At 45.1% G+C, this 20,674-nt stretch overlaps 1 protein-coding gene across 1 annotated transcript; it reads right to left on the bottom strand.

Moving 5' to 3' along the window:
* Positions 1–288: 288 nt before the first annotated feature.
* LOC136426589 (growth hormone secretagogue receptor type 1-like) lies at positions 289–17,057 on the bottom strand. Its single transcript, XM_066415264.1, has 5 exons — positions 16,715–17,057; positions 2,818–2,995; positions 2,119–2,341; positions 1,360–1,671; positions 289–575 (listed from the first exon to the last, which is right to left on the bottom strand). The coding sequence occupies exons 1-5, from the start codon at positions 17,055–17,057 to the stop codon at positions 318–320; spliced, it is 1,314 nt and encodes a 437-aa protein (XP_066271361.1). The 3' UTR covers positions 289–317.
* Between the last annotated feature and the right edge of the window lie 3,617 nt (positions 17,058–20,674).

Raw genomic sequence — 20,674 nt, 5'->3', positions numbered from 1 at the left:
GACTTTGAGTCCGGGCTAAAATGATTCGGGGTCCCGGCTGGGCCCCAAAATTGTCCGGCATCCGTGAGGTGTCCCAAGGCGCCACGTAGGGGTCACGCCCGAAAGTGATGAAAAAAAACAGCCAGTCAACTATCCGGCAGGGCCCCTTTTTCCAATTGGGACCGAAGAATACGTAACTTTTTCGTCTTCCATGTCGCCCCGATATCTTCCCGCACACATGTGATCCCGACATATAAGGCGTGTGAATCTCACATGTCAAAATCTACGCGATTTACATACTAGTATATCAGACACATGATTTCAACAAACAAAACATGTTAGACATGTGATTCCCACACATACGCAATACGCTCCCCACATTCCTGTTTAAAACTGGGTTCATTATATCCAGCGTTGCTAGCACTCCTGACCACCGGAAATGACGTCAGACGGGTCAAGGTAAACGCGGACGTGACGTTGGAGGGACGTTGGTCTGAGAGTTGTGGGCACGAATTCGAAGCGGTTACTTCGGACAGGAGACGGTTTCGAATGTCCCTGTTACCACGGTTTCCGTCCCTGACAGTGTCTCTGTGCGCCTGTAGAAAGGCATGATGAACTGCAATGAATACATGCTTGTAACACTATTGTAAAGTTTTATTTGGAAACGAATATCATGAGCAAAATGACTTCTAAATTTTTGTTATAGTCTACTTCACAGTAACCACAGATGACCGAGCTTTTTTGTCAAGATGCGGTTTAAGCGTTACTCCTGATGTCCATTTAATTATAGGATGTTATGCATGCCTATTTATCGTGAGGAGTAGCAATTTCGATTCACCATTAATCGTAACCAGCATTCTATACTTCAATTGTGCGTCACACTCGTAGTAATCTTCAAGTGAATTTTCGGAGAGGGATCGCGCCGTGGACCCTATCCCCAACATCAGCCCTAGCCCAAGCCCAAGCCCAAGCCCTAGCCCTAGCCCTAGCCCTAGCCCTAGCCCTAGCCCTAGCCCTAGCCCTAGCCCTAGCCCTAGCCCTAGCCCTAGCCCTAGCCCTAGCCCTAGCCCTAGCCCTAGCCCTAGCCCTAGCCCTAGCCCTAGCCCTAGCCCTAGCCCTAGCCCTAGCCCTAGCCCTAGCCCTAGCCCTAGCCCTAGCCCTAGCCCTAGCCCTAGCCCTAGCCCTAGCCCTAGCCCTAGCCCTAGCCCTAGCCCTAGCCCTAGCCCTAGCCCTAGCCCTAGCCCTAGCCCTAGCCCTAGACCCAACCTTAACTCCACGCACGCGCCCTGCCACAGGGAGCAAATATCTGGCGGAGCAGAAATTTGGCTCAAGACTTGAGCTAGCATAGGATGTGTTTCAAGCTAGCAAGTTCAGGCGTACCTGCCCAGTGGTGAAGGCCCTGCGTAATGAATCCGGCTGCTCTGAGGACGAACAGCACTTGAAGAAAGCGGCGCGGAAGCGGGTGGAGAAGAGGGTGTAGATGATGGGGTTGAGGGAACAGTTGATGTACACCATCATCCGCATGAAGATGGTGAGCTTCACGAACCCCTGCAGACCCAGCGCCTCGATCTGCTCCACGGGCGCGTACAGGATCCACATCTGGAACAGGCGGTGCGGCAGCAGGCAGACGAAGAACACCGTCACCACCGTGCCCAGCATCAGCACCACGCGCCGACGGGACCGGTGCTGCGCCTGGGGAGAAGAGAGAACGAGTGATTGATGGATGGATGGATGGATGGATGGATGGATGGAAGGAAGGAAGGAAGGAAGGAAGGAAGGAAGGAAGGAAGGAAGGAAGGAAGGAAGGAAGGAAGGAAGGAAGGAAGGAAGGAAGGAAGGAAGGAAGGAAGGAAGGAAGGAAGGAAGGAAGGAAGGAAGGAAGAGAGAACACAAGGAAGGAAGGAAGGAAAGATAAACGGAAGACGAAATGAATGAACGAATGGAATGACGGATTGAACGAACGACAGAAGGTAGAGAGGAACGACACAAGAAAGGAACGACACAATGAAGAAAGGAAGGAAGAAAGGAACGACAGAAGGGAGGAATTAAGGAAGGAAGGAAGGACAGAAAGAAGGAAGCACAGAAAGAGGGAAGGACAGGTGGAAAATAATTACGCAATCAGTATTAGTAAAGACAGACCTGGAGGTGTGCGTTGATCTCCCCCGTCGGTTTGCGGGTGAGCCTCCTGCCGATGGCGATGTACATGACAGTCAGCGCCAGCAGCGGCAGCACGAAGAAGCCGACCGTGATGACCGTGGTGTAGTGGTTCTTCCAGGCCACATCCACCGTGGAGATACACTGGCAGATGATGGTTCCGTTCATGTCGACTTCCGTGTAGGTCGCGATGGACAGCACGGGGCTGCTGTAGATTGAACTGAACTTCAGTAAAGTCCCATTACGATATGACAAGATGAGGATGATGTAAACTGTATATAACTGCTCTAGTTATATACAAAATCTTACATTGTACAGTGAGACATTGTATTCCGTAGTAGTTTTTAGAATAGTTACTTGCTCCACTTGTCAGCATTGTTAATTATCTTGCACTGTCTGTAGACGTTTTTCTATACATTGTTTCATTTTGCAACTAGCCCCAGGGCAAGAACTTGCAATTGAATAAAGTCCTTCTAATGATAGAAACATTAAGATGCATTGCAAGAAACTGCCTGACCTGGCAGCCAGCGACAGGCACCAGACCAAAGCGATGGACAGCAGTTCCACTTGTCACCATTGTTAACTTGCACGTTTTTCTAGACATCGTTTCATGTTACCTCTCGGACAAGAACTTGCAAATGAACTCCTTACAATTATAAGACGTATTGCAAGAAACTGTCCGACCTGGCAGCCAGCGACAGGCCCCAGACCAGCGCGATGGACAGCAGCGCCCGTCTGCGCCGGTTGGATGACTGCGTGAGGAGGGGGTGGCAGACTCCCTGGTACCGGTCCGCAGACACGGCCACCATGGTCAGGATGGACGCCTGGAACACCAGCACCTCGAAGAACGGTGTCAGCTTACCTGCAATGGCAGCAAAACATAGTCAAACCTTGATACAGTGCTCAACTTTCTTCCAACACTAAGGTATTCACGGATCAACTTTTCAAAGTCCACTGTCGCCTTCTTCAGGATCAATAACGGATCAATAGCCAAACCTGCACTAGTCATGGTGCACCTGCAATGCCAATGGCAGCAAAACATAGTCAAGCCTTTACTAGTCGCCGTGCACCTGCAATGTCAGTAAAACATAGTCAAACCTTTACTAGTTGCCGTGCAGCTGCAATGGCAGCAAAACAAAGTCAAACCTTTACTAGTCGCCGTGCAGCTGCAATGGCAGCAAAACATAGTCAAACCTGCACTAGTCATACTGCACCTACAATGTCAGCAAAACATAGTCAAACCTTGATACAGTGCTAAACTTTCTTCCAACACTAAGGTATTCACGGATCAAATTTTCAAAGTCCACCGTCGCCTTCTTCAGGATCAATAACGGATCAATAGTCAAGCCTTAACTAGTCACCGTGCATCTGCAATGTCAAAAAACATAGTCACAGCTTTACTAGTCATGGTGCACCTGCAATGGCAGCAAAACATAGTCAAACCTGCACTAGTGACCACCTGCAATGGCACCATTGTATATACTTGGTTCATATCCCTTACAGGTCCCGATGCTGTGCCCTTGGGAAAGGCGCTTTGCACCAATTTCCTCACCCTACCCAGGGGAAAATATGTACCTACTTTCAGTAAGGAACGTCCCTCGGATAGGACGTAAAATTGAGGTCCCATGTTTGAGGAGAGCCACGCCTTGAACTCGTACGAAAAATAACCCACCACACGTTTCTATTAGAGCAGGAGCAGTTCCCGGTGTGAGTGGATCAGATAATTCCGTCCGGGAATGCAGCTTGTACTATTCAGTCAAAAAACATAGTCAAACCTGTGACTCTCTCTACAAAGGACCACCTGGCAATTGATATACAGTCAAACATGTACTGATGACCACCACTGTACTGGGACCATCTGGCCACTTTTGCCACATTTTATGCTCCCTTGTTTACCTTTCCTGATCCTATCTAGAATGAGCATCTGTCTAATGTGACCAGTGCCTTCATCTCCTTTTGGGTGGTCGCTTTAGACAGTTTTGGCTGCACTCGTCAACGTTTGATTATTTTCTGCCTCCCACTTTGACATTCAAATCTTAGATACGATACAGCTCCTTATAATTACCATGTCTCAATATGATTCTTCTTTACGTATAAACAGATAATAACCATCTATCAAACGCAGCCATGTGCATATGCTACATGAATATATAACCCCTACATTGATAAGAGAATTGTCTTAAGATTGATGTAAAAATTGTGGTCCGATAACTGCTTGATTGATTATAATGTCAGCAAAAAGATTGACTCGGCGCCAACAATCTTTTTAATGTCTATCTTATCGATTTGCTCTACTGTGTTTTCCTCTCTAAGTGCTAATGTAAAAAGTATTATCAGACACTGCGGTACAAACAAGCTTTTGGATTTTGATTTGAATTTATCCTATCTCGTTACTCTGATATGCTTTGAAGTTTCCACCCCCCGTAAGTGCTAAAGTATTATCTGATCCAACGTTACAAACAAGCTTCTGGATCTTAATTTGTATTTATCCTATCGCTTCACTCTAATGTGTTTTCCTCTATAACGAAGTGCTAAAGTAAAAAAAAAAGGGTTATCTGATACTTCGGTACCAACAGCCATTTCCATCTTTATCCTGTCGTCTCACACTCGAGTGCTTTCCTCAGTACGTGCTGATGTAATATGTTACATCTATCACCTGTCTACTGTGCCCAGGTCCTTCAACTTCCTTGGATGGTCGCTATAATCAGTTTTGACGCCCGGTATCAGACGGCATATACTTTTCTAACTACGACTTTCTCAGTTGCTTTAACATCTAAAAAGAACTACACAATTTACAGTAACATGAATTGAAGCTGACTTTAAAAACAGTATATTCCATATTAAACTTCACAAAACTGAATAAAACTTAACAGGGCACTTCAACTCTTGTAGTGATTGCACAAAGTTGTGTGGCCCAAGGGCTACTGAAACGGAGATGGGCGCCGCCCTATGCACCATCGGTGCAAGAAGGAACTTTGACTTTTGACAGTATGAACAAGCTTTAAATTTGCATCTTACTTCAAACTTCTCTTATCGTCTCTCTTAAATATGTTTTCCTCTGTAAGCGTTAATGTGCATATTATCTGATACTGTGATACCAACAAGGTTTTGCCTATTCATTTTACCGTACATCTCACATTCATGCGTTTCCTTTGTAAGGTCTAAGGTAACAAGTAAAAGATACCAAATTTGACATTTCTGAAGATTCCAAATTACTTCGTTTTTCAACATTTGAACTTGCCAGTGTTATCTCATACTACCAAAAAGCTTTTGAAATTCATTCCAATTTATCCTGTTGTATTGTGATGTTCTCTGTAAGTGCTCATGTTAAAAGTACGATCTGATACTGTGGTACCAACAAGCTTTTATCATATTGTCTCCCTCCAATGTATTTTCCTGTGCCAGTAATTAGTAGTTGCTGTCAATTTAATGGCTTGATATTGACGCTCATCATTGAGTGGTTCAAAAAAACATTCCGGCCTAAATTGGGTAGGGAATTTCCCGAGCAGCCTTCGTAACCTATACTCTATCAGTCTCCACGGGTCGCTGGGAAAATAGTAGAAATTGGCCAAATAGAGTCAACTCTATGAAGGGAGTCGGCTATGGAGATAGGGTCAAATATTGCCAGTGTTGCAATATTTGACCCTATCTCCATAGCGGACTCCCTTCATAGAGTTGACTCTATTTGGCCAATTTCTACTATTTTCCCAGCGACCCGTGGAGACTGGCAGAGTCTATTCGTAACCCCTGCTTCTCCTAATGGGCCAGTGAAGTCATGCTTGTCTCGAGCATTGATGTTTCTGGCCTAGGGTGACGGAGATGCTGCTACAGTAGCAATTAGGTCAGTGATTAGAGGAGTGGCCCCCTACGGCCTTGCACTGAGCGAGTTCTTTATAAAAAAAATAATATCCAATTGCTTGATTAAGACTTGGTCTGTGCTTAGAATAAAGACCGGTTTGACAGAAGAAGTTTGTGTGGCTGCCGCCTCATTGGGCGAAGATGATACAATCATGTTTAGCTTCCGGTATCTGGGCTCCAGGCCTTTGCTGTATTGTGCGTCCGGTAATTCCTTTCGAGTGGAAAATGATATTTCCAGCGACAGTGATCTTCAGATGCACAGAAAGGCGTTATCACTTCCCGAGAGAATGCCAAGATGCCTCCAGACACTCATCGGGGACGCAGCTTTTCCTAGGAAAGCGGATTTAAGACGACACTGGGGTCGGCACCGTGCTTCACAGTCATTAATAGAGATCTGCGCGAAGGCCGACGGAAGCGTGGGAAACCTTCTAATGGCGTGTGGCTTCCCGACCGCTCTAGCTTTCTCGTGACCTTGGCATTGACCTTGGCATAGACGTCCTTAGGAAATAACACATTCAACATACTCTTCAGAGATTGCTACGATAAATCAAAACTTTCCTTTCGTCACAGGATTAATTTTTTACACCTAGTAATAATATAAACGTGTACTGTGTGAAAATGGGTTTGCAGATCCAGACTCTACCAGCCTCCGCGGGTCGCTGGGAAAATAGTAGTAGAAATAGGCCAAATAGAGTCAACAGTATGAAGGGAGTCTATGGAGATAGGGTCCAATATTGCAACTGCGGCTGTGAATGTTACCCTCCATGGCCAAAGTCCCCAGGCAAATGTTCTCCCTATAGCCGACACGGTTAGTCTGACAGAGACTATTGCAGATCCAGAAGTGGACTCTTCAGCTTGATTAGAAACCAAAACAGAACCCCAGAGACGCAACAGATGGTCTCCTGAGATTGGACTGCCGACGTGAAATGACTGTATATTTGCATTGTATAATTAGACGCGTCCTTGTCTTCCGTGCATAATTTTATCAGATTGGTAAAAGGTGACAGCCGTCTAGTCAAGGTCTTTGCAGCTGCTTTGTATGATTTACCCCATGGCCGAAAACGTCAAAAGATTCGTGGAAAGGTATGATTTTTTTTCTGCCAAGAGCCCAAACTATGAATTGAAATGTTAATGGTGTGAAGACAATTCAGGATGAATTGAAGACCAATTCCAACAACAGAAGCTAATTGACATATTCATCATCATTCTTCCGTCACTGACGAAAGGCAGCGGATGCTGTCTGAAACGTCTGACTGTTTCAATATTGTATCCAGTTGATTGTCATGAGTATCTGTCTTTTGACGTATCAAACCTGGATGTCCGACCTTCATCAACGGAAAAATTCACTCGGCAGGAAGACAAACTACAGGAGGTGGGCGTTATTCTGACACAGCCACGGTCACGGCCCACGCAGGCAGAGCTTTTAATCTATTTCACTCCCTTTGCTGAGGGTTACGACGCGGATCGTCGCTCCCAGAGGGAAGAAAAGAAAAACAATCGATCGTTAGGAGCGAAGAATCATAGACGATGACCCCGTTGAACTTTGAAAATTAAACATGAGAAATGAATATCATACAAACGCACTCATTGCACCCGAGCCTATTTTCTGTCGACAGTCTCTGCTAGCTGCGTTTACGATTTAATGTGTTGCTGAATTCCGGATGGAATCAAATTAATCAAAAATCATATCAAAGCTCCATCCAATTTTACAGTGTCAACGTAGTGACCAAGTTGAGTAATTGACCTTTTCCAGTGACATAACTACAATCAGATGCACGCTCGGGGGAGACACTGATGATATCGCTGCTTGAGGTAGCAGACTACAGTTTCCGGCCTATGGGGGTGTCTATAGTTAAGGACCACAAAGTGACCGACATCGGCGTACATATATCTCCCAAAACGTCGGGAATTTCATATTCCACTGCACACAAAAAAGAAATCAAACCAAATAACAACTGTTTAGATTAGAAGTGGCGCTGTTTGACTTTGTGTTTACTTCATTATTGTATACTATATCTTATTATTATCTCTTTTCCTTGTATACCTGCAATTAGCCTTCGGGCATGAAATTGCAATAAAGTTATCATTGTTATCAATGTGAGTCACTGTCCTTGTCACACGTTTGTTCCCTATTACTCTACCACATGTATGTTTACTCGCAATAAGCCTTCGCGCACGAGCTTGCAAATGAACGTTCTAATTATACACGATCTTAAATCGAATTCCAGTCAAGCTAGAACTTCAAACTGCACATTTAGCATTCACAACCGTTCGTTATGTGGATGCGAACAACCGGTCAATTGCCTGAACACTCCCAATCGTATCAACATTTCCTGCGCGCAGTCATCCTTCCAGAAAGTTCACTCACATAACCCTCGTGTAGTCACCCTCTGGATGTGACATGACGCGATATTTGAGGAGCATACATTGATATGACCCGCATGTAATTCTTGCGTCATACCCCCATTCCACTGGGACGGCGCTCTAGCCGCGCTCTCTCTCTCTCTCTGTGACCTAAATTTTAGCAGAGCGCTCTGCGAATTTCATAGATATAAAACAAATCGTTTTACACTTTGTGTGTTGTCTTGTCTTTTCAACCATACTTTTAAATTTTCATGATATTCCAATTATGATATTAAGGACTAGACAAATCCGATTTAGCGCAGCGCGATCGCCGTCTAGTGGAATGGAGGGCTAATCACATTAGGCGCTTCGAAATCATCCGTGTCTTCTGTATCGCCTCATGATCAGGACAAAGTCGACTATCTTGGAATGCCAATGCCCCTAAGCTAAATGCTTTCTTGTCCATGTAGGCGAGATGGATATTAAAAATCGATGTGATTTTGAATCGAGGAGACAGCCGCTCCACACGTGTACTCGTACAAGAGAGGCCCCACAAAATGAAAGGATTCAGTACAGTACTGTAATACATCTCGTTGGCCTTCTGTGTATCTCGCCTATATGTCCTTTATTGTACCATTAGTTATGGGATCTACGCATGTGTTACTTCGATTTTTCTTTCACCTTTAAATATAAGAAAATTGGAGCAAGTAGACCATCATCATATATTAAGTAACGAGCGTCATCTCTTCGTAAGTTTCCACATTCTTACATTGGAAGCTTCATGTTAGAACAAATTCAATAAAAAAGTAACACTATGTCTAAGCTTGTTACGTTCGAAACCCCTTTTAACTCCTCTAACCATGCAAAGTAGACATCTAAAAAGGGCCATGCTAGAAAATAATTGAAATGTAACAGATTTAAGCTTCCAAAACTTTATTACATTCATAGCCTCTTCCTTCCCCTTCTAGCCATACGCAGGAGACATCTACGATGGCTGTAGGCGCGCCCCTGCTGCGACCCGCGAGTAACTGCAGCGTTATCAGGGGAAGATGAGTGGAAATTATTACTCCCTTCCAAATCACAGCAGACAAAGCAGACCGGCTTAGAATATTAATGTTGCCAAGCGTTTTAAACGCCCAAAGTATGAAGTAATGATCCAGATGTGCTAATATGGGGAAGTAAATGTCAATTTCAACTTCACCAAACAGACTTTTTTTTCCCAGAATATTTCAAGTTTTACCCCATGAAATCGCTTAGGGCACCTTTAAGGGAGACTCCTTCCGGCTGTTTTCTTTTTCAAGTTACAGTTTTACTATTACATTTTTTTTTCTTATTGCTGGCCGGGAAGGGTAGTCGTCTGTCGGCGGCGAAAGTCCCTTGCCGGCGTTAGAGAACCTTAGCCCGTGTAAGAAATCGCGTCACCAACCCCTCCCCCCCAAAAAAAAAATATACGCCGCCGTTCCAGGAAGTCTGCGAAGGATGCCCCTGTAGCTCAACTGGTAGCAGCATCACAATTGAGCTCCTGGTTTCAATTAGTTGGTAACCGAGAGACCCTGGCCCAATCCTGGGAAGGGCATCTCGGTTGGAGCTGCACCCGTCTTTCGGAAGGGGTGTAAAAGAGGGCCCGGTGCCGTGTTCGAGGAGGTGCCTCGAGTACGTTAAAACGGAATTGAAGGGCTAGCAGCCCCTCCCGGGGGAAATATATTCTGCTACAGAAACAGCGGGAAAACGTGCTGACCACTAGACACTTCAAGGTTAACATTCAACAACGTATCTTCAAGCAGATCCAACGGTTGCAAAGACCTTATCCAACTGGCAGAAGACATTTTTTTACTGCAAACGGTTTTCAGTTCTTCGGTTGCAATACAAATTTCTTCTGCCAGTTGGATACGGTCTTTGCAACCGTTGGATCTGCTTGGAGATTATCAACAACATCAAGCCTAAGCCTTTCCCGTCCATGTAGGCGAGGTAAATATCAAGAGCGGATGCGAAGGCAGAATATAGGATTAAAAGTCGAGTACAAAAACTCTCGAAAGAGAGGCCCTAATGATAACAATATTTGTCATCCAGTGATTTACAAACCTATTCACGAACATTTGGTGTAGTAACGTTTTGTTACGTAAGTAGATTCAGTAACACGACTACATGTAGCTTTAGTTAAAAGGATCCCACACCATAAGGTGTATCGGGCGGTGCCCATCCCCGTTTCATAGCCCGGCTAGGCCACACTGTGTTGCAATCACTGCAGCAGGAGGCTAGTCCACTGGCAGTGGAGTGTGTTTAACTTCCATACTGTTTCAGAAGTATGTACCATTTTTATAAAGTCTTTTGGTATGACTCAATGCGCATCTTGTCCAGAGGTGTCCTACCCGGGAGTTGAACTCGGGCCTTCTGGTCCAAGTAATTTGAACCAGATGTGGTAAGTAACACAAGAGCAGACCACTACACCACAGGGACACCCCTTATCTCGCCTATATTTGCCTAATGGTGCAAAGCCGTACTATCTTTCCTTGTATTATCTTACCTTATAAATGATGGTGGGACTGCCTAAAGCATCACATCTCTTCGTCTTCTACATGGTGTTGTTGTTTTTACGACAAGGAAAGTGAATCGTAGGAAAGTATAACTTCTAAAGTTTCCTTTTATCTTTTTTTCTAGTTACTTCGGTAACTTTTTCTGTCTCCACATAATCAAACGTAGTCTAGACATTAAAAAGAGTTAGTGCACGCGTGATCTCTCTGAGATGCAACTAGTTGGCGACTCAAAGTGGCGACGACTTGGCAAGTTTCCAACGAGTTTCCCCTAGCACTCACACTGACGCGCGACGCATTTGCAAATGAAGCCCTGCTGGGCAGAGTATTGGAAATCGTAGTGTTGCTTCTGAATTGAAAAACAATGTAAAATGATTAAACGCATCAAAACATATTTGCAGTGATATAAGGATGTTCACTTATGATACTTGGCGCAACATGATTAACATATTATGACATACAAGCATAACGGTACACTACTTTTACAATGACAGAAATTACCAAAACGAACTGATACGAACGATATACCAGATTTCACTTTGTCATGTGTTTGTATCATGTTTGTGTAATGATACATGTTTATAGATTTATTACTGCAAACAAACCTTGAAGCTGACTTATCACTTTTTACAAAATAAATGACACCTTTTGGCGACTTATGTTTCTAAATAGGGGGTCAATATTAGAAACTAGTTGGCAACTAGTTGGAAACTAGTTCGCGCCCATTCACCACCATTTTTTTCAACTGTAAAAAAAATCGCCACTGCAGCAGACGAATTGGCGTTCATTGGAAACCGCGTGGAAACTACTTGGCAACTGCGCGCGACTAGTTGGCGACTGTCAGTTGCAACTAGTCGCCAACTAGTTGCATCTCAGTGAGAGGGGGGCTTAACTGTTGCGTTATCATGGAAGGCAGTTCCCAAATCATCGGTCTCTGCCAAACCACCGCGGACAGCGTGGAATAACAATTTACTGATATAAAGGCCTTCCCATCCATGGAGGAGGAATGAATATTAAAGATGGATGTGCACGTGAATGGAGAATAGAGGATTGAACGTCGAGCCAGATGCGTGTGCACACGCGAAAGAGAGGCCCTATTACAACGTTCGGTATCCAGTGCAGTGGTTTACTAGTTGGTGCAATAACCCCCCCCCCCCCCCCCCATTCCACCAGTACGGCGCTCTCGCCGCGCGCTCTCTGTGACCTCAAATTCGACAGGGCGCTCAACGAATTTCATAGATTAAAAAAAACGAATCTTTTTACGCTGTAGTCTGTGTAAAGCCCCTGTCACACGTGTGCGTATATACAAGCCCGCATGAGTTGCGTATTACTAGTAACATGTTCTTGGTTTAGGTTAAGTTTGCAGCCGAAGAAGTAATTTCTTTGGTTTGATAAGTAGACTTCTCAACGGTGGGTCAAAGTAGAAAACAACTCCCTCCCCGCAAAATTTACTTAAACCCAAAAAATGTTACTGCGGAACTCATGCGCACTTGAATATAAGCACAAGTGTGACAGGGCCCTAATACCCCCATTCCACTAGGACAGCGCTCTCGCCGCGCGCTCTCTGCGACCTCAAATTTATCAGGGCGCTCAACGAATTTCATAGATTAAAAAAAAACGAATCTTTTTACGCTTTGTGTTCTGTTGTCTTTTCACCCATACTGTTACATTCACCATGACATTCCAATTCTGAAATCAAGGATTAGACAAATTTGATTTAGGACGCAGCGAGGACGCAGTGTGGTCGCCGTCTAGTGGAATGGGGCCTTAAGTTCCCCACCCCCCTCTCACTGGACCCGCGGCACGCTGGCGGCGTCGCTGCGACCGATCGAATTGACAAAGCACTCAACGAATTTCATCGACAAAAAACGAACTTTTGTGTGTTTTTGTGTCCCTTTGGTCATACCAAGGAAGAGAAACCTCCTTGGTCATACTTGTGCGTTGTGAATGATATTTCCATTATAAAGTCAAGGGTAACACAAATCCAGTTTAGGACGCAGCGACGACGCCAGCGTGCCGCGGGGCCAGTGAGAGGTAATCTCCAAGCATATCTCCATGGTGCGCCGAAAATCGTATACATATGCTAGCCAGAGAAGCTCCGGTCAGCCGGTAAGCTCCAATCCCCTAGGGGGCGGATTGGAGCTTACCAGCTGACCGGAGCTTCTCTGGCTAGCATATGTATATATATACGATTTTCGGCGCACCGTGGAGATCTGCTTGGAGATTATAACGCAAACCCCGCTGTCCGGGGTCTTATGGCTCCTCCCTAATCTCCGAGCAGATCTCCACGGTGCGCCGAAAATCGTACATATATGCTAGCCAGAGAAGCTCCGGTCAGCCGGTAAGCTCCAATCCGCCCCGTAGGGTGCAAATGCTGGGCAGTGAAGGGTGCAAATGCTTGGCCGGTCACCATTGCGCGGTTCAATCAGCATGTCAGGCTGATGGTTTACGAAACTATTCACGAACATTTGGTACAGGAATACATTTCGTTGGCTTTCTATTTGTCTCGCCTATATGTGCCTTATAGTACCACCGTAACCATGAATCGTAACGAAGTTTTAACTTCTAAATTTTCAATGCATTATTCTTTTCGTTGCTTCTTTTGTCTCCGCATACTTAAAAACAGTCTAGACGTCTTAAAAGGATGTGGGCGCGACCCTGTTACGACCTACATGTAACCGTTGCGTTATCACAGACGTGGTTTCCAATTCATTAGTCTCTGCCGACCCACCGCAGACTAAGCGGACCAACGTGGAATATCAATGTTGCCGATCTGAAGGTTTTCTCGTTCATGTAGGATCTAGGAGAGTTCAGTTCAGTTCATCCAAGGGGGTGTGACTCCGGTGTAGTAGAAGTGGACGCTAAACATTGGTGTGAATAGAAAAGACGTTGTGCCCTTGGGAAAGGCACTTAACACGACTTTCCTCACTTCACTCAGGTGTAAATGAGTACCTAGCTCATATAGGGTTAGGGACGTCCCTCGGATAGGACGTTAAATGGAGGTCCCGTGTTTGGGGAGAGCAACACCCCGCGCACGTTAGAGAACTCACCACACCTTTCGAAAAAGAGTAGGGGCATGCCCCGGTGTGCGATGGTCCAAATCTTACAGTCCGGTCTGGGATGACATCTTGAAAAGGTGATAGTTCACCTGTTATGTCAATCCTTCCACAAAAATGTGGTAAATCAAAATAAATAAATAAATAAAAGTCGAGCCAAGTTTTATTCCTATAAACCCCAACTCCAATACGTAGCCTAGACATTTGAAAGGGTGTGGGTGTGCCTCTACCACGATCTGTATGTAACTGTCGTGGTCACAGAGAGGCGGTTTTTAAATACTTAGTCCTTTCTGAATTGCTGCCGACAAAGTGGGCAAGATTGGAATATGAAATATTCAGTGTATCTGAGCGGAAAGCTTTCCCTTCCATGTATATACATTATCTGCTTACAGATAGGCGAACGCCCGGTGTCAAGCCAAATTTCTGAGCTTGCCAAATACGTGAAAGGTCAGCTACTGCACCTGAGCACGACACTTTTTTGGGGGGTGGGGGGTCCAGTATACGTGAGATGAGTATTCTAAGTGCGAAACATTCGTGGGACGTGATTCTTTTCAAGCATAGGTCTAACCCTACCATAACCATAACTCTAACTCTAGCACAAAACCCCTTCCCTAATCCTAGTCATAACCCTAGCCCTAATCGCAACCATACTCCTACCTGTAAATCTTGCCCTTCCCCCATCGATCCCAGCCCTAACTCCACTCCTTTTACGTATATTGGAATCCGCCCCCCCCCCCCCCCAAGTGTCGTGCTCAGGTGCAGTAGCTGACGTATTTGGCAGCTCAAGGATTTGGCGCTACACCTGTCACATACGTCGTACGATCGTCGAACAATTGCAAACTCAGGGTATTCTTGGGGATAACCCTGTATAAAGCGACCCAGGCGTCTTGATAAGATGCATAGGGGTAGCGCCCGTCTTAACTTCTATAGCCCTTGGGCCACACATTTGTGCAAGTCACTACAGCAGGGGGCTGGGCCTAACCGTTCTGCGAATACGACGCCACAACATGTGAGACTACTGTACTAGAATTACTCCTTCCAATTCATTTAGACGGCTAGCCTGTAATGCCTGACCGAGTCTTATCAAATCAATTGAAATGCGCCACAAAATGCTTTAATCCAACCGGTTTCCTTTCCATGTAGATGCGTGATCTGCCTACAGATAGTCGAGCGTCCGGCCACATTCGCCGTACGACCGTCTAACGATCGTCGTACGATCACAAACTCAGGGCATTCCTGGGTTAACCGTGTATAAAGTAACCCAGGCATACGTGTGAGGGTAAAGGTAGTCCCATAGCTTTTTGAAGGTCGTAGGTTGTTATCTACTGTTTGTTTGTAGAAGTCCATCCACATTCTTTCACTGCCCTTTACCTTCCCAACCGAAGTTAGGTGCCCATTCTATATCTGGATGGAGTTAGGAAAGTCGTGTTAAGTGCCTTTTCCAAGGACACAACTTCGATGTAATGGGATTCGAACCCAGGTTCTACGGGTTCTGGGCCAAACCGTTGCGCGAACACGACGCCACAACATGTGAGACCACTCAAAATACGCCTTCCAATTCACTGAGACGGCTAGCCTGTAATGTCTGACCAATCAATTGAAATACGCCATAAAATGCGTTATTCTAACAGGTACATTACGTATCCCCGCACAAAGCATCTCGACTCACGGTAGTAACACATAACGTTACCACGCACGCCCTGGAACTGTGTTAACCTTATAGATGCCGGGTTAATGTTATAGAGCTAACGTAATAGATCACGGGAAATGAAACGCCGTCGTGAAGAAATTGGGTCACAACGACGATGAGCAAATCACACACACACACATGCGCGCGCGCTAGAACAGATCTGATGAAAAGAAAACGATAAGGCCAACCTGCAAACGGTCTAACATAAGAGCTGTATCCATCAATCCGTCCATTCAATTGCAATCATTCTTTCATTCATGCAAGAATTTGCTTCTCCCAGTGGCCATTGGAACTGTACCCAGGTCTCAAGTAGTGCCCATTTGCTGCCTACGGGGCCAGGTCTCCAGTAGTCATACTTTTTTTATTAATTCATTCCTTTATCAGTCTTTTTTATTCATTCATTCATTCATTCATTAATCTATCAAGAATTTTAAACGACTTAAACTCACAGAGTGCCTCTCCCAGTAACAATAGGAATGGGACCCATGTCTCCAAGAGTAAGATGAGCATGCACTCATCCATCCATCCATCCATCCATCCATTCATTCATTCGTTCGATCGTTCATTCGTCCGTTCAATAATCTGGCACGACTGTAACTCACAGGGCGTCCCCCCAGTAGCCATGGAAACGGTACCCCTGTCTCAAACAGTGACGTTGGCATGCACTCGTCCATCCATCCATCCATCCATCCATCCGTCCGTCCGTTCGTCCGTTCGTCCGTTCGTCCGTTCGTTCGTTCGTTCGTTCGTTCGTTCGTTCGTTCGTTCGTTCAATAACCTGGCAAGACTTTGACTCACACAGCGCCTCCCCAGTAACCATGGGAACAGGACCCATGTCTCCAGCAGCGATATTGTCATGCACTCGTCCATCCGTCCATCCATCCATCCATCCATCCATCCATCAATCTATCCACCCATTCATTCATTCGTTCAGTCAATAATCTTTAAGGACTGTAACTCACAGAGCGCCTCTCCCAGTAACCATGGGAACGGTACCCAGGTCTCCAGAAGCGAGATGGGCATGCACTCGTCCATTCATTCATTCATCTATCCATTCATTCATTCCTTCGTTCAGTCAATAATCTGTAAGGACTGTAACTCACAGAGCGCCTCTCCCAGTAACCATGGGAACGGGACCCATGTCTCCAGGAGAGATATGGGCATGCAGACGAGCAGGACGAGCAGGTCGGCCACGCTCAGGTTCAGCAGGAAGAGGTTGGTGGCCGTGCGGAGCTCCTTAACGCCGCACACCGCCACGCCCACCGCGATGTTCCCCACCACGCCGACGGTGAAGACGACGCCGTACACCGCCGAGACGGCCAGGATGTCCCCGGTGGGGAGGAAGGGCGCCGCCGCCGAGCTCCAGCTCTCATCGAACAACCACTCGAAGCTGTCGTTCAGGGAGACTTCGGAATAGTTCAGGTCCATGTACTCTGGGTACTCCATTTCTGAAAGGGATCAAGAGAATTAAGCCTTGGTAATACCAGTGTAAGAGTTATTCCATTCTATTCCATTTCGCTCCGTACTGTTCTATTCTATTCCATTCCATTCCGTTTTATTCTATTCTGTTATATTCTATTTGTATACCTTTGTTTTACAGTACATTTGTATTTCGACACTGTTGTCAACATGCAATTAGCCTACGGGCATGAATTTGCAATAAACTATTATTATATTCTATTCTATTTCATCATATTTCATAATGGACAAATCTTTGCCTCTACAACCTAACCCATTACATGCGGTCCAAGCACGAGGTGGTTATTCAAATAATCAAAGTCGGAAAATTGTGAAGACGAAAATGCATACTGGTCAGAAATACTGGCCTCTACGTACAGCTGGGCAGCTAATGCTGCAACATGCATGCTACTTCTTTTCTCTCGATTTGAGGGAACGTCGAAGGCCGTCACGGAAAGTCTAGCGCCTCGCATTTGTAATACTGTAAATGCAGAAATGTTCGCGGTGGTTTTATGTTCGCGGTTTTCGCGGCGACCGTTTCACCGCGAACTTGAAACCACCGCAAACATTTTTGTCCAATACTGTAGCAGTATATAAATATGGCGCTGCCCCGAACGTAAAACCACTGCGAACACTCCATTTTCGCCCTAGCGCGAAATAAAAACCACGCGAACTTAAATGCATCTACTGTACCCCGGTGCCCTAGCCTGTTACCTATTGCCAAGGAGCCGGCTAAGGGCTGCTTTACTGACCCAAGTCCTAAAAAGCAATGGTCTTTTTCTGACAGCCCATCTGTACAGTAGTCTCTACCAGACTAACGGCGTCGGAAATAGAGAGAACATTTGCTGGGGGACGTTGGCCATGGAGGTTAACATTCCCATCCGCAGGGTTGCCTATTGGACCCTCTCTCCGTAGCCGACTCCCTTCATACAATTGACTCTATTTGGCCAATTTCTACTATTTTCCCAGCCACCCGCGGAGACTGGTAGAGGCTATCTGTACAGCTGGCCTTTCTAATTATTGGCAGCCCGTAGCGAACTAATTGAGACCAACCCCGTAAAAATTCCCCGTTGTGAGGTAATCTGTCCGGGCGGGTGGGCATCATTCCCAGCACCGTAGAGATACCGGGCAGCTCCCGATAGTCTGGTTACAGCGTTACCGCTGCCCGGGACCGATATATGCTCTTGGACACTCACCCTAACCCTAAGACGGAGGAAACATGTTTTTGAAGAGAACCAAAGCTCGAGACCACGAAGAACCACTGCACTTACCAACCCCCAGTATTGGTACGGGTTTGATGCGGCACCATCAGCCCCTATATCACCGGTTCTAAATGATCGACTCACGGTGGCTAGCAGACAGCCCTGAATAACTGTCGGCTGAATCACGAAATGAAGAAACCTTCGGTTCATCACTTTCTAAAAGCTTGTTTGTTGAATATTGCATAAAACGGAACACATACCGTCGAATAGTGACATCGCTGTCTGACACCGCCGTGGTCCCTTAATGGAAGGAGCACCGCTCGGGCCGGCCGCAGACGCCTCGGTGGAAACTCTGAGCTACTCGGGACCGTGCGTGGGAAGACGACAACTAAGCGCGCCGTCTGGAGCACCTGCCAATTTATCTGCACACTGTACATCTTCAGGACGAAACTACGCACTTGTTGCATGCGGGGGTGGGATTTTCACAAGAAGTGTCAAGTAGGACGCACAGCTCGTCCGCGTGAGTGGCCTGGTTTTACCGTTACACAAGGCAGCAACGTATGATGTAAATCACAGGAGACTTTCGAGGAAACTTTCAAGACACTCTGAAGATACACTTTTATAGATTGACGTGAGTTCTAAAGATGTCTTGGATTTTGTCGAAGATGAGTTCTTAGAATTAATACAAGACGTAATATGATTTTGTTATAGATATTTGCGTCTTCGTTCACTCCTAATCTGAACATAGAGGGCATGTTGTATCAGGGGTAGATCTTATTTTTTTCTTCACCCATGACAGGAAAAGATTGTCTGGAATTTGTTGAAATTTTTATGAAATGTTATAACTTATTTTTGGTTGATATCGTGTGTTTTTTTGTCATTTGTATTCGCCACTGATCAGTCACTGTAAGTTCTTTTTGTTATTTATGTTCTCTTGATTCTGTTGATATGGACTTTTCATATTAATTTGTCAACTTAAGCTATGTTTAATTTCAATATTTCGTTATCTTTGGTTGGTTCTGATTTTGTTATATTTATTTTCCAATGAAGCTGTTATTACTATTATTTTGGATATTACTTACATTTACAAGTATTCCATTTCTGTTTCCACCTTTACTTATTGTTTTTGGATCCGTTGCCTGGCCGGGCACACTTCGCACCTACTTATAACGGCTTGTAATGTGTTGAAGTGATTAGGTTTATTAGGCATTGATCAGTGCGTCTGCGGGCAGAGGTGTGGGTTGGCCATACCAAAAAAAAATGACAAAGTAGAAAAGCCCGACAAAATCGCCTAAAAACACGTCAAAAACCTGCCGGAACCCCCCCTCTGCTTGGAGAGTAGGTCAGACGTTGTGCCCTTGAGACACGACTTTCCTCACTCCATCTGAGTGTAAAATTGGGTACCTGATTTCGTTTGGGAGGCTAAGATGTTTTATAAATCATACGGGGAGCAAACTCTAATGTTTGTTCTGTGGTTCGGGCTCCTGACCTTGCTTCTAACCACTAGATTCGCTACCACTAAAGTGGGGAGCTTGTGAAGGCGTTCGTAATTTTGTGGCCATGGGTGTGAAATCAGGTTGAGGATCCTCCAGTGTGTTGCTGACGGTGACATATGTAACACACCTGCTGCACTTTCCAACCAATGATTGGCAGCATACTAAAAATAACATACTGCATGTAGGAGATGTAGATGGTCAAGCTGTTGACCAAAACAACTGGCGCAATATGTTCCTCTGTCTTGTTCGTTAAATCTAAGGATGTTTTTTTTAGAAAATTACTTTGTCTTAAGGTTGATTTTTCACATGATTCGTCCTTTGGTTTGAAGGAAAGATGCCTGGTAATCAATATTCCGTACGTCCATAAGCCGAATATGAAGATCTTTATTGACGCAACAAAAGCAAAGCGACTTTCGTAAGGTCTACTACAAACATACATACAAACAAATAAGTGCATACAAATGAGTTTGATTACACACAAGCATATGGGATAGAGTAACATATCGAAATATCACATGTCATATACTTAAACATTGCTTGTTCTAATGTCCAAACATTCTTTGATGTATATACTATCTGTACACAGTAGGTATTATCACCCCCTAGTATGTAATTGAATCTATCGACAGAACGGAGCGCATTGAATTCATTTGAACAAGCGGAGATAAAGGTGAATAGCTTCGAGCGTTTATCCTCATATCTTGAACAATTCATGATAAAGTGACTTTCATCTTCAATCTCATTTGGGCAGAATGGACAAAACCTTTGATCATGAATGGGGAGCTGTAGTGATAAGATTATCTTTTATCGAATGTAAAAGGGTAAAGATCAGCAGAACGCAGGATTGTCGGTTTTGTTGACAAACAAGCAAATAATCATTATACAAACTTGGTAGTAGCACTAGTAT

Source organism: Branchiostoma lanceolatum, chromosome 1, assembly GCF_035083965.1.
Source record: "Branchiostoma lanceolatum isolate klBraLanc5 chromosome 1, klBraLanc5.hap2, whole genome shotgun sequence".
NCBI lineage: Eukaryota > Metazoa > Chordata > Leptocardii > Amphioxiformes > Branchiostomatidae > Branchiostoma > Branchiostoma lanceolatum.
This window is presented reverse-complemented; position numbering and strand designations above follow the sequence as displayed.